Raw genomic sequence first — 13,449 nt, 5'->3', positions numbered from 1 at the left:
AACTATGTTAATTTGTATCCAATTTTTAAAATAAAAGCCTGGTAAAAAAAGAAGAAACAGACAAGATATAACAATGAGGTTATTTCTAATCAATTAGCTAATTAAGTAATTCCAGTCCCTGTGTGAAACAGAAAGTAAATCTCAGCATAATAAAAAAATCAACATAATTTGAAAACACTACCAGCAATGACTATTACATTTAAAATTTAAAATAAAAATAACACACAAGGTATGTACAGTGAAATACTTCAAATAAGGCAAAAATTATGACTATTATCGGTGTACTGTGCATCATTTTTATAATAGGTGCCATGTATGAAAAAAAAAGAGCCAAGAATGAACAAATAGTCAATTAGTTTTTAATAAATATTGGAAGAAACAAATATATCACAGTTAGGGTGCGCGGTTGATACAATTCATGAAATTAGTGTTGGAAGCGACAGAAAATTTGAGCCATTATGGCAGGTCAGAGTAACAACACAAGGGACCTGGCAAACAGTAAGCCCCAAAAATGTGTCTGTACGTCAACCAATTTACCTCAGGTTTGGCAGAAGCTTAGAAAAATATGTCATGAATGTGTTCAATTGGATTTGAAACATTGTCAACCACAAAGGTGTTCTTTATCTTATATGCAAAATTTCTAAGTTGTAATTAAAACTAGAACACTTTTTAGTAGTTTATAGAGATAAGATGAAAAATGCAAAATCAGTGAAACACAGGTCCGCCGCCACTCAAAATGTGCAATTATGAGTGAGGCTCGTTGAGTGCCATTTAATGTTGGCAACTAGGGGTGTGAATTGCCTAGTACCTGGCGATTCCATTCGTATCACGATTCATAGGTCATGATTCGATTCGATACCGATTAACCCCCCCACAAATCTATAAATTGATTATTGCGATTTTTTTTAACTCAAATTTAGAAAATACTCATCAGTAAACTTGGACGTGTACACTCTGAGGATTTGTATGAAAATGTATTTATTTATCTGAAAATTCAGGTTGCAGTCTTTTTTATGTTTGAACAGCACTAAAATACAATATTAAGGCTTAATGTTCCATTAATATAACATTCTTCCATGCTTAATGTGTGAATCCTAAGGCGTTTTGTTGAATATTCTCATAAAAAATAGATTTTTAAAAATCGGTTCGGCCGCATATCAAATCGATTCGAGAATTGCGCGCTGTAATATCGTGATATATTGCCGAATCGATTTTTTCTAACACCCCTAGTGGCAACATATATATATATATATATATATATATATATATATATATATCAAATAAATAAATGATATACTTTGCATGTACTCTTGTCCGAAGATAAATAAAAATAAAATAACATTTTAGCAAGTTTGGGTTCAAACAAACGTGTCAACAACCCATATTTAAGCGAGTTATTGCACCATAGACAGAAGTTTGCTAACCTGTCAGTGATGTTCCATATATAGTGGATAAAAGAGAATGTAAAGAAATAAACTGATTAATGATTGCTGATGATTATTATGCATTGAGACAAGATGAAAGTCTCAACAACGTTGTGTTTATCCTGTTTTTCACTATTCATGCTTAATGAAGCTGCCTATACTCTTCTTTTATTCATGGTAATTTTCCCAACACTTTCCACTTAGTTACCATTAAAGCATATCAGACAAGATTTCACTCATTGGATAGCTACACTAACGTTTTTGCGGAATCACAGCTACGTGCTAAGCTGATAGCTTTACAGGGTAGCAGCACGACACAACCATCCAAGGTGGATTGTCATCAAACAATCAAACTCCCGGTGGACATGTTGTAGGCTCCAATCTATAGATATGCAAGGAATTGTAATGATCTACTCCCGTCTGAATCGCTAATGCTAATTAGCGCGCTACTCGCGGCACTATTATCACTCAAAAGAACGGCTCCACTCTGAAAAAAAACTTTTATTGGAATAACTTGATCGTGACTTTTTCCTTCTACTCTCTGTGGCTACAACTTAACAGTGTATTAGACCGCGTGGAACCACACTGCCCCTCAGTGGCCAAACCGGGTACAACATGAACAGCACTCCCAATAAAGGCACACACAAACAAAGGCAAGACAGTATAAAATAATTTAAATAAAATAGATTTTGGGACATTTAAAAATCTATTCTGAATTGTACAAAATGAAAATCGATTTTTTGGCACCCCCCCAATGCTTACTCTAGTTGCGGCGCAGTATAATACAACGCAAAGTTTTGATTTGCCTCAGAAATTGTTGTGAACAATGAATGTTGTTACTGAGTTGAAAAGAAAAAAAACAAGCAGATACATGCATCACATCAAATCCCTAGTTACACGCAAAATATGATGACATGATTAGACAATAGTGCTTTGAAGTGATGATGACATGACATCATTGCTTTTTTGTCCATGATCTCATCTTTGGTGAGACTGAAACCAAAAGTTACGTAGGTAACTTCAACTACGGTTCACTGAGTCTCAAACTGTGAGCCAGGCAGAACTTTGGGAAGGCAAGCGGCGTTAGGCCAGAGAGTGACCCCAGCACCATCAGGATGCCAACGAAGACACAAAGGACTGATAGACTAATAATAATAATAACAATAATGAAGGCCAATCCAACCAACCTGTTATTTCTTCATAAAAAAAGTTGTCTTTTATGTACGGTAATAATAATTTTTAAAAAATTGATGGTGAATTTGGGGTCCACACCCAGAAGGTTGGCTACAGTCCAGTGAATCTTACATTACTGAATAATATATGCACCCGTTGTCATAGGAACCTTCAAACTGCTTGGAGATGGTTCTTTTTAACCTTACATGTTAATTTTCTCCCTATTCTCCTGAAATAACTTTCTCTTCTGGTCAATTTCACCCTTTAATGGGCTGACTAACTGTAAGATTTATTATTATTTTGGGCAGATTCAAGTTATTCTGTTATTCCATGGGTTTTTCTTCCATTAACACTTTTGTATTCATGTGTCATGTCTCGTCGTTTATGATACATTTTCTTTGTCTTTCAAGTTGTCATGTATGCTTTTAAGAATTTCCCAGTTTTAGATGTCTCCACCCGTGTCCCATTCCCTGTGTTAAGAAAAAAAAGAAGCCTCCGCCAAGGCTTGTCCTTTGTCAGATTGTCTGGGCTCTTTGCACAGCTCGACTACTTCCTGAACTTTAACACCACTGTTTCCTGTTTTTCATGATTGGACAAACTGATTAATCCAGGTGTGTCTGGCCATTGTCGTCGTCGCTAATGAGGTCAGGCACACCTGGATTAATCAGCGTGTCCACTCATGAAATACAGGAAATGAAGCAGTGGATTTGTGCAAAGAGCCCATTGTGCTGTCTTGAACCCGATCTGTGTAGTGAGTTTAACCTTTCTCTGATATTAGCTTAGTTTACTGCTGAAGATTTTTCTTTAAATTGATATGACTTATTTCCAAGGTTGTTATAGTGCATTATAGTTTGCCATGTCCGACAAAAGGATTTTTCTACTGATATATTGAACTGCCCGAACACAGCTGGGATAGGCTCCAACACACCCGCAACCCTTGTGAGGATAAGCGGTTCAGAGACGAGATGGATGCGTGTGCATATTCGACACAATTCAGTACTTCTAAGCACTGTACACTACTTGAGTATAATGTCTGGCATGAAAAAGTATGAAGACTAACTGACCGACCATCTTTAATGCATTGCCATGTTTATTATTATTTCCCAACTTCAAATGACTACCCTTCTCTGTTCAATTTGGTCATTTAAACAAAACGAATAAGAGGGATGGCAATCTCCACGTGAGATATTTTGGAAGCCACATCAGTCAACACCAACATCTCTCTTTCTTAAGATATACTGTACATCTAAATTGAATGATTATTTTTTTATTTATTTTTTTTCTGGAAAAAAAATAATAAATTGAATGATTATTAATAAAAAATAAACCATAAAATCAGCATTTGTCACAGTTAAAGGGACAGAGGAGCCCACTTTGAGGTTTAAACTGAAAATAAGTCCAAATGAAAATACATTTAATACTATACTCAAACTACAAATCTGGGGAAATTTGTGGCAGAGAAAAACCTTAAAACTCTTTGACTGCCAAAAACGTTAAATAACGTTTAGTAAAATCCTACAGAGGAGTGCCAAAGACGTTAAAAGACGTTTGTTTCAAAACAAAGGTGAAACTAACCATTTTCTATTGTTGATTACTGAAAAACGGAATAAGGTAGAAACAAACTTTTTTTTTTCTGATGAAAGATGAGAGTCCAATCTTTCATTTGGTAGTATGTGTGTTTCCATAGTCCAAACACATAATTTTCTGTGGACCTTGAAAGATCAGTCAAAATGCTTAAATCGGCTGGCACCCACGGCATCCCTTTTCTGAAAACGTCTGGCAGTCAAAGAGTTAGGCATTACCTGGACATAGCACCAGGCTCAACAGAACTTTTACCATAAAATCTAAAAGGAAATGTTTATCGGAGAATAGCTGTGTTTTGTTGCAGGTTCAACCTCTAGGCTCTACATTCGTAGATAGCACAAAAGCCTGGAATGTTAAAAACGGGCACATCTGGATTTTCATGCCGGCGCAAGCCTCATTCAGTGTGTTTGGGAATTTGGCAGACTGACATTATTTCCCTTGACAAGCCCCCACAGTGCACCTGATAATTTGGTGGCTGAAAGTAGACTAAACTTTCGAGGAGCGCGGAGTGTAACGCGATTTTGGTGAACGTGATCGAGGTGCAGGCACATTTTGAGCTCTTCAGACCTCCGGTGAATATATTTCATTTAGAATCGGACCCTCTGAATCATTGTAGAAATCACTTCATTTAAGGCATTATATTTATAATCTTTATTCTGAGGGCTGGTTCACACACGGACACGCGTGCCAAGCGAAAATACCAAAGCTTGGTGGAGTCTTCCCATTCGCACAGTTAGACCACCCTATGTGCCAGACTTGCGCTGGGCACGAATATAAAGCCCTGTAGGACAGATCAAGACTAAGAACAGGTCTATTGATATGTTGCAAATGACAGTATGTATTTCCTTGTTCAACTAAATACAGCCTACATCCACACACACTCAGTTATCAAAAGATAGCCTTTAACGTACTGATACAATCACTACATTTAAGAGGGTATTAGGCTTAAACTGATGACTGACCAATGACTGACAGCGGCCCTGGTTAATTAATAGTATTGTATTTTCAGTTTTCTCCATTAAAGGGGTAGGGTCCAAAGCCACCCCCCCCCCCATAGGGTCCCAAATCCCCAGTGGCACCCCTGACTAATTGGACTACACAGACAGCAACAAACATTTGTTAAAATATTTAACATGGTTAAAAAGTAGCAATAATACAAAAGAAATGTCTTTAAATACATTTTCTGGACACATTTTGACAGGTACACTCAAGTCACATACATCCATATGTACAGCACTGACCTCTCAAGGAAGCTTTAATAGACTGAATACTGGTACTTTATCATTTTCAATTTCAAGGATCTGTCTTAGTTTGGTATTTAGGAAAGAAATCATACATACAGACCTATTTCCCTACAGGAGAAACACCCTCAACCACTAAAATCTTCACACTAGTCCATCTACAGGAGCTATTAGAAAACGATGAGTCATCTTTTGCGTTTCAGCTTTGTGAGGAACGTAAAGCCACTTCAACACCAGAGTTATTATGCAAAATTGCTTGTCAAGCTGAACATTTTGTGGTGGCGATGAAAAGCAAAAGAATCGTTAGATGTCTTTAACCAGTGCAAAATCTGGCTGCCAGTGTATATTAGTAGATTCTAAAAAAGGAAAAGAAAAGGAAAATAATAAGCACAAAAAGGGAAAACAAAATCTTTTCTTTCTTTTTTTAAACATATTAAGTGCTTAATTATAACCCCTTTCTGGCTGGGGTAAGCGGCTACTTTCTGGATCAACCTAAAATTAGGTCCAGAAGGATTTGGGACAGTCAAAGATTTTCATGATTTTGCCTTTACGCCAAACAACCACAAGAGAGTGGTGTGGTCATAAAGTTGTGAATCTTCAGAGAATATGCCAAAAGGTACTTCAATGAAAGACTCAAGGACTTGAAGACATTTCACAAAATTTATAACATTAGATAATTGTTTCTCAACTTCCCAATAGATGAACTGGGGGAGGTGGTGAAATCATCTTTTTTTTGTCATGTACTGTATACCAAATTTGACCACACATTGTTCGTGGGACCCACTGGGGCCAGTGACTGGGGCCAGCGACTGGGGCCAGCGGCTGGGGCCAGCGGCTGGGGCCAGCGGCTGGGGCCAGCGACTGGGGCCAGCGACTGGGGCCAGCGACTGGGGCCAGCGACTGGGGCCAGCGACTGGGGCCAGCGACTGGGGCCAGCGACTGGGGCCAGCGACTGGGGCCAGCGACTGGGGCCAGCGACTGGGGCCAGCGACTGGGGCCAGCGACTGGGGCCAGCGACTGGGGCCAGCGACTGGGGCCAGCGACTGGGGCCAGTGTGTGTTCGGGGATGATCTGGAAACGAGATCCCCAAGGTGGCAGGTGCCAATCCTAAAGGAACACACAATTTAAAAATGTATTTTCCTTCGTTCTATTAGGCAGTGTATATGAACATTAAAAATGCAAATATCAATGGCATCTGATTCCCTGAAAAAAAAAAAAAGGATTTATGATTAAATATCAAAATGACAACCTGTATGCTGCCATTTTGGACACCTTTTCTTTGGCTGACTTCAATTTTCACTTTCAAGTAAAACAAAACAGGAGAACAGTAATTTTGTCCTTGTTTTATTAGTCGTAAAATCAATCCAGTGTGACATCTTACCCCATATAGTAAGACAACTTACCCGAGAGTGGGGCAACATGTCACAGTTCACACACTATTGTGTTCAGGGCCAGACTGGGACTCATTTTCAGCCCTGGATTTCAGGGCTCAGACTGGCTCACTTTGGTTCATGTTTTCATGACCGTACACAATTTTACATTTATTAATGTATCAATGTAAAATAGATTAACACTCCCTCTAGCGACATTCATGTTGAATTTGATCCAAAATCAAATTTACAATTGAATACCCTTACAAGATCACGATCAGTGTTTATTTGAATAAGTATGCAAACAAAAAATGGAGAAAAGGACAAAAAAAAAAAGAACCAATAGGCAAAGTGTACATTAAATGGTATAAGTCTTAACAAGGCACATTTACCAAACTCACCACTTCTGGTTCTAACTTGAAGACAGCAACAGTAATCGGCGAACGCTTTCCCATCATGCTTTGTTGCCGTTAATTATTAACACTTATTATTGTGATATGCCTCTTTAAAGCGCTCTTTTTGTACAGACAGGGTGTAGTATAGTTACAGTATTATTGTGTGTCTTCATGTTTTGCTACTTTTAGTGTTAAACCGTGACCTGATGACCTCCTCAATAATAAATATAGGCAGCCAGTACTACATATAATATTTTGTTATATGTTAGAAACGCTGATGGTACAGTTGTATGCTCTCAGGAATTTGCCAGACAGATTACGCAACCCAGGCCTGCTTATGTCTCTGCACTAACACAAAATATGAAATTTACATAAATACAAAATATATACCTGATATTTTGGTCTTTGATCCGGTACACATTTTGTTGATATATGCTGTATTGATTCCAAGAATTATATAAACAGGGATGTGATTTGACCAAAGTGAAATTATCTGAAAATTTAGCCGGGGGTCTGGGGGCCGCTGGCACCCAGCTAGGTCCAGGGCTCATGGGTTTTCTGTGTTTTTAAGTACTTTCAATGCACTCACATGACAAAGAAATAGACAAAACAACAGCATAAATTTTCAATGTATATTGAACTATCCCATATAAAATGGCAGTTTTAGTCAACTCAAAATCAGTCACATTCAAAAACATTGGACTGCCTTTGCTTTTAAAAACTATCACTGAGAATATCATCATATCTAACTAATGTGATTACTAAGTTAACACATAAATAATGTTGAAGAGTTCAAATTTCATGAACAAATAATTGTATCATGACCAAATGAAAAGTAACTCATATTAGAGCATACCACAAATGTCTTTGTTATAGCAGAAGATGTTATCTGTCGGAGTCATGTGCATACACAATGAACTACAAAAAAAAAAAATAAAAATTGGGGGGGGGGGGGGGGCTAAAAAAAAGCGGAATTCCGCGAATTAGCGGAAAAATCACATCCCTGTATAAAGCTGTAAAAAGTGTTGACATCAATCATCGGTCCCCCATACACATAAATTCCGGTGACAATAGGCCACATTTTTTGGACATTAAGTGATGTAATGTTTTGTTTACGAGACAACTAAGAGAACCGTTGTCATGGTATGACGCGAATAGTATAAAAAAATATTGCAAGTTCCATTCTAATATTTTTAGACCATGATTAGCACATGCCTACTGCGTATGTCCACATTTTGGTGAGAATCCATCACGGGTTTCACGGTAATGGACCGGGTGCACGCCGCTGGACAGTTCACACCACATTTGTCAGTCACTTTTGCAAGGAATGCCTTTTTTGTTTTCTTTCTTGAAATGAATTTGAAACCTGAGATGTTTAGGGGTACCTTCTAAATTATGGCAATACTTGACGACGCCATAGCATTTTTTTTTAGCCATGTGAACGCACGCAACATGTCACAGTGATGACGTGGATGGGACAAAAATCTCCAATTGGCGTCAGACTTTTTTCAGGGAATCAGATGCCATTGATATTTTGCACTTTTCATGTTCATACACACTGCCTATTAGAACGACGGAAAAGGAATTTTGATTCGTGTGTAACTTAAACGACTTGACAGCTGCCAAACTTGTTAAGACCTTTTTGAAGACCAAAAGTGAAGGTCAAGACCCACAATTAAGCAAGTGAAGAAGCACAATCAGAATTTGCTGACATCTACGGGCTCCAAACTTCAGGCAGTCTTTGGCGGCAGGTATTAACAACTGATGGTCGTTATATTGGTTTTACAACCATTTACACCAATGTCAACACATTTGAGCTGCTGAAAATGAAGGAATCTGCAAATGACAGCTGTAATCCCCGAAGGGCAAATTCAATACTTTTGAGAAGCACTTCGTAGCTCAGGGGATGGAGTGGCTTATTTGTTACACTCCAATATAAGAGTCAGAGGGTATTATGGAATGCAAGCTTCCAAATCTGAAATTTGAGATTTAGGCAAATTTTGTACAAAAATTCTTTGTGGTATCAGTCGTAGTGGTATGCTTATGAAAGGTGGAGCTTGACACACTTCAGTCAGTTAATCAGTCAAAAGCAAACTGTATGCATTCTTCTGTGTTACAGTGAACTATAAAAAAAAAAAATAATAATAATAATAATAAAAGTTGAATTTTCGAAAATAGTAACTGTACCAGGAAAGAAGGGAATTTAAAATCTATGGTTACTTTCAATGTTAATGACTTGGTGCGTTGCAATGTCTGGTGGGTATCCTGTGATACTCCAAAATTTACATAGCAGATGAAACTATCACCCTCCTGTGGAAACTAGGAATTGGCTGATTACTGGTTTGATGGTTAACCACTAATACTGTCTGTCACCGGGAATGAGCTGAGGGGACAATACGATTGGCTGCTTGCAAAATTTGGGTCCCCCTCCCTTCTCGGCAAGCAGCGAGGACAGGGCAGTTTCACACAGAGGAGGGAGGGAATAAGATTAAAAAGACACCGCAAACACGGTTACCTTTGTGCTCTTGCCAGTGGGTACTAGTTAGCCCCAAGGACAACATGAGTAGCCAATGGAGCTGTTCTTAAAATAGCTCACCAGTGTTGGGACACTGTGACTTACTAAGAATAATTAAAACATTAGAATGTTAACATTATTTTTTTTAAACTTAACATGATACATGTTTTTCAGTGTACCGAATATATTATATTTTGTTGAAAGATAATGTAGATTATGTTCCATGGGATTTTTTAAAAAATTTTATTTACCCAAATATCTATTTCTTTTCTTCTTTAAAAAAAGGGGCATTCCAGAGCTGTAATAGTAATAGCCTGATACCGCAATATTTTTGCTCACGGCCACCATAAACAGGTCTTATCTGATCATAACAAACCTTGACACCTTGGGAAAACCTGAGCTTTGTACTTGCTTCCCATGTGTGTCTAGCTCCACTTTTTAGGTAACATACCACCACTTAAGTTGTTATCCCATCCAAGAGTGCCAGAAAGTGGATCATAGATGACAATTTTGGTACCCTGAACAATGTTTGGTAAAACGCAAAAATGTTCAGTAAAACGCAAAAAAAACAAACAAACAAAAAGGTGTACCTTACTAAATCCGAACTGTGGTGCTTGGTAGAAACATGCTTGTAGGAGACAACAAGTTCACAGATTCCACTCAAGGATTCAGTTACATGCACTGGGACACAGGGTAGTCCCCTCCATCAGCTGTGTGCTGCACTGTGTGATCCTGCAAAGAGCCCAAGTCACTGAAACGCTCGCCACACCAAACACACTTAAACTGTCCTTCTCTCGAGTGTGTGCTCTGGTGCTTGATCATGTGCTCGCGTTGTTTGAATAACTTGTTGCAATGCTCACACTTGTACGGCTTCTCCCCCGTGTGCACGCGCAGGTGTCTGTTGAGGTCTGATGAGTATTTGAAGCGCTTCTCACAGTCAGGACACTTGAGTGGCTTTTCCCGGGAGGGGTCGCAGCGATGCTGCACAAATTCGGATGAAGAGAGGAAGCGGCGGTCACAAAGGGAACACTTCAGGGGCTTTTCTTGGCAGTGAGAGTTTTGATGGCGCTGCAACGTGGAACTCTTTTTGTAGCCCTTGCCACAGACGTTGCACTTGTATGGCTTGTCAGGCACTGTGTTGGGCGACTCGCCGCACTTGTGCCTAAGCAGCTCTCCCGACTGGCTGAACTCCTTCTGGCACGAGCCGCACTTGAACAGGTTGTCCATGCCGTGCACGTGCTGGTGGTAGAGGAGGTGCGAGGGCTGCATGAAGCCCATGTCGCACAGATTGCATTTGAACGGCCGGTCGCTTGGGTCTTTGTGTGTGCGTCGGTGGCGCACCAGGGCGTACTGCTGTTTGAAGCTCATCTGACACTCATCGCAATGGAACGGGCGCTCCTCTGAGTGCGTACGCTCGTGCTGGCGGAGATCTGACGGTCGCTTGAAGCCCTTTCCGCAAGTTGCGCAGCGGAAGGGGCGAGAGCCTTGCGGGTGGCAGGGGTGGTGAAGGAGCTCTGATGACTCTTTGAAGTGCAACTCACATAAGTTGCATTTGAATAAATGCTCCCCAGAATGCACGTACATATGGCGCACCAGGTGAGAACGGTGCTTGAAGCTCTTCTCACAAACGGCACACTTGAAAGGACGTTCATTGCTGTGTGTTCGCTGGTGGTGCTGAAGGTGTGACGATTGGCTGAAAGCCTTGTCACACGTGTCACATTTAAAGGGCTTCTCTCCTGTATGTACTCTATCGTGGCGGGTGAGTTCTGACAAGTGTTTGAAACCCTTCTGGCAAACGGAACATTTGTATGGGCGGTCACGGGCTGACGGGAAGGGCAGAATGGATGAGCTACTACTAGTTGACGACCTCAGACTGCTGGGTTGCTGGCCATTGTTTGCTGAGGAGTTTGAGGTCATGCTGCCGGAGGAACCAGGCCGGTACGTCTTTTCACATATTGAACACTTCATCGGATTGCTGCTGTTGTGGGATGAGTGATGGTGAGCCAGAGATGTCAGCAAGGAGAAGCCCATCTTGCACAGGCCACATACAAAGGGCTTCTGTTCCACTTGAACACACTGGTGCTCTAATAAATCAGTGGCCTGGTGAAAAATCTTCATGCACTGGGTGCACTGGAAGGACCTGTCCTGACCTACCATGCACTGGTGCTCATGGGGGTTGGCTAGGTGGGAGATATCATGTCCACAGGCCCCACACTTGTGTCCTCCCTCAGTTCCTACCTGCAAGGTGGTCTGCTGCGTCTGGGTAGAGTGCTGCTGATTGTGCTGCCCACTTCCCTGCTGCTGATTCCCATTGTGTTGCTGATTGTGCTGACTGTGCTGGCCATGCTGGGTCTGCTGCTGCTGCTGCTGCTGCTGCTGTTGTTGAAGAGATGTGGAATCTTGCTGCAGGACAATTCCATACACAGTACAGCCCAGAGAATTTTCAGCTCCGGGAGGGATGGTGTGGACCACCTGAGGTTGAGAAACACCATGCTGCTGCCAGGCCTCTGTCATGCGGGCTCGAGTGTATGGATTCAGTTTGACAGCAGGAGTGGCCCAGCTACAGTGAGTAAAAGAAATTGTTAGCCAGTTGTGACTTTTAAAAAAAAAAGTTTCACTGCATTATAACATAGAAAAACAAACTCACTCCATGACTGCCAAAGACACTGAAGAACTACCTCAAGGTGATTGATTGCAGAAAGAACAGTGTTGTAAAGCGAAGGACAGCGATCTCTGTGGATAACAGGAAGAAAATCCAGCACGTTCACGTTTGTGTGGCATCTGTGTGGACACGATGGCACAAATAATTAAAATACAGAAGGTTGAATCAAAAATACAAAATAATTCAGTGGTGCACTGCTAATTTATCTTCACATTTCTTAAATTCGAAAAAAAGCTAGCATACACACTTTTCAAGTTCCTTATGTTGGTTTCTGAGCTTTCTTGATTAATTAGAACCTCGCCTCATTACTACCAAGCACGTTGTGGCATTACTAGAAATGGCGCTAACAACAGAAGTACCATATATTGAAAACCTTAGTAGCGGTGCCTTGCTCTTTTTATTGCTGAAACGCAAATAATTGTCCTAATGCGATAAACGAAAGAACGATCTGTCATCGCAGCATTAAAAGTTTCCCCCAAAACGGCAGCGTAAACACGATTAAGTTAGCAACATTAGCTGTAGAGACACAAGATGCACAAGCTGCCAACGCCGGATGAGAGGGTTTTGGTTGCTTGACTTAAACGCCGTCACGAACTTCTATTATTACATACCCAATGCATAAAAAAATGCCACTTTGGCGTGCATTAGTTACTCAAAATAGCACAAAACTCCATCTTCTCATCTGTAAACGGCGCTCGGATGCTCTCGTTGAAACGCTGTAGCTCCATCGGCCGTCGCAATGGAATAAAAAATATCTAGTAGCTCACTAACAGGGTGTGGAAATCCAGATGCGTTTTCCAAAATAGTCATTAATGTCACCATTCAACGTGTATATTATCTGGTTAAGAGGGCGTGCAGTCGCTAAGGAAAATGTGTACAGGATATTTTGTTAGCCGTCGCTAGTTAGCTTCTTTCAGAGCTCGCCGTGTTAGCTAGCTTCTGTCTGCTTCCCGCACACGGGAACATGAATAGAGAAAGAACTGGGAGCACACAAGAGAACGGATCAGAATGTGTGTGCGCGTGTGCATAGTGATCGTCATGTATCAATTGTGAATCAAAAATAATTATTCTTTTTTCCACATGTA

General features: G+C 40.4%; 1 protein-coding gene across 6 annotated transcripts; it reads right to left on the bottom strand.

The window, feature by feature from the left end:
* Window positions 1–337: 337 nt before the first annotated feature.
* znf319b (zinc finger protein 319b) lies at window positions 338–13,327 on the bottom strand. 6 transcript variants are annotated; one of them, XM_077568602.1, is made up of 3 exons: window positions 12,612–13,327; window positions 12,350–12,483; window positions 338–12,262 (listed from the first exon to the last, which is right to left on the bottom strand). In XM_077568602.1, the coding sequence occupies exons 2-3, from the start codon at window positions 12,352–12,354 to the stop codon at window positions 10,375–10,377; spliced, it is 1,893 nt and encodes a 630-aa protein (XP_077424728.1). In that variant the 5' UTR covers window positions 12,355–12,483; window positions 12,612–13,327; the 3' UTR covers window positions 338–10,374. The 6 variants fall into 6 exon arrangements, with proteins under 6 accessions (XP_077424728.1, XP_077424727.1, XP_077424731.1 ...); XM_077568601.1 differs by having other exon boundaries at window positions 12,976–13,327; XM_077568605.1 differs by having other exon boundaries at window positions 12,381–12,483; window positions 12,976–13,327.
* Window positions 13,328–13,449: the final 122 nt, after the last annotated feature.

The sequence above is a fragment of the Vanacampus margaritifer genome, chromosome 6 (genome assembly GCF_051991255.1).
Source record: "Vanacampus margaritifer isolate UIUO_Vmar chromosome 6, RoL_Vmar_1.0, whole genome shotgun sequence".
Taxonomy (NCBI): domain Eukaryota; kingdom Metazoa; phylum Chordata; class Actinopteri; order Syngnathiformes; family Syngnathidae; genus Vanacampus; species Vanacampus margaritifer.
The sequence above is the reverse complement of the archived record's forward strand: the minus strand, read 5'-3'. Positions and strand labels throughout refer to the sequence as shown.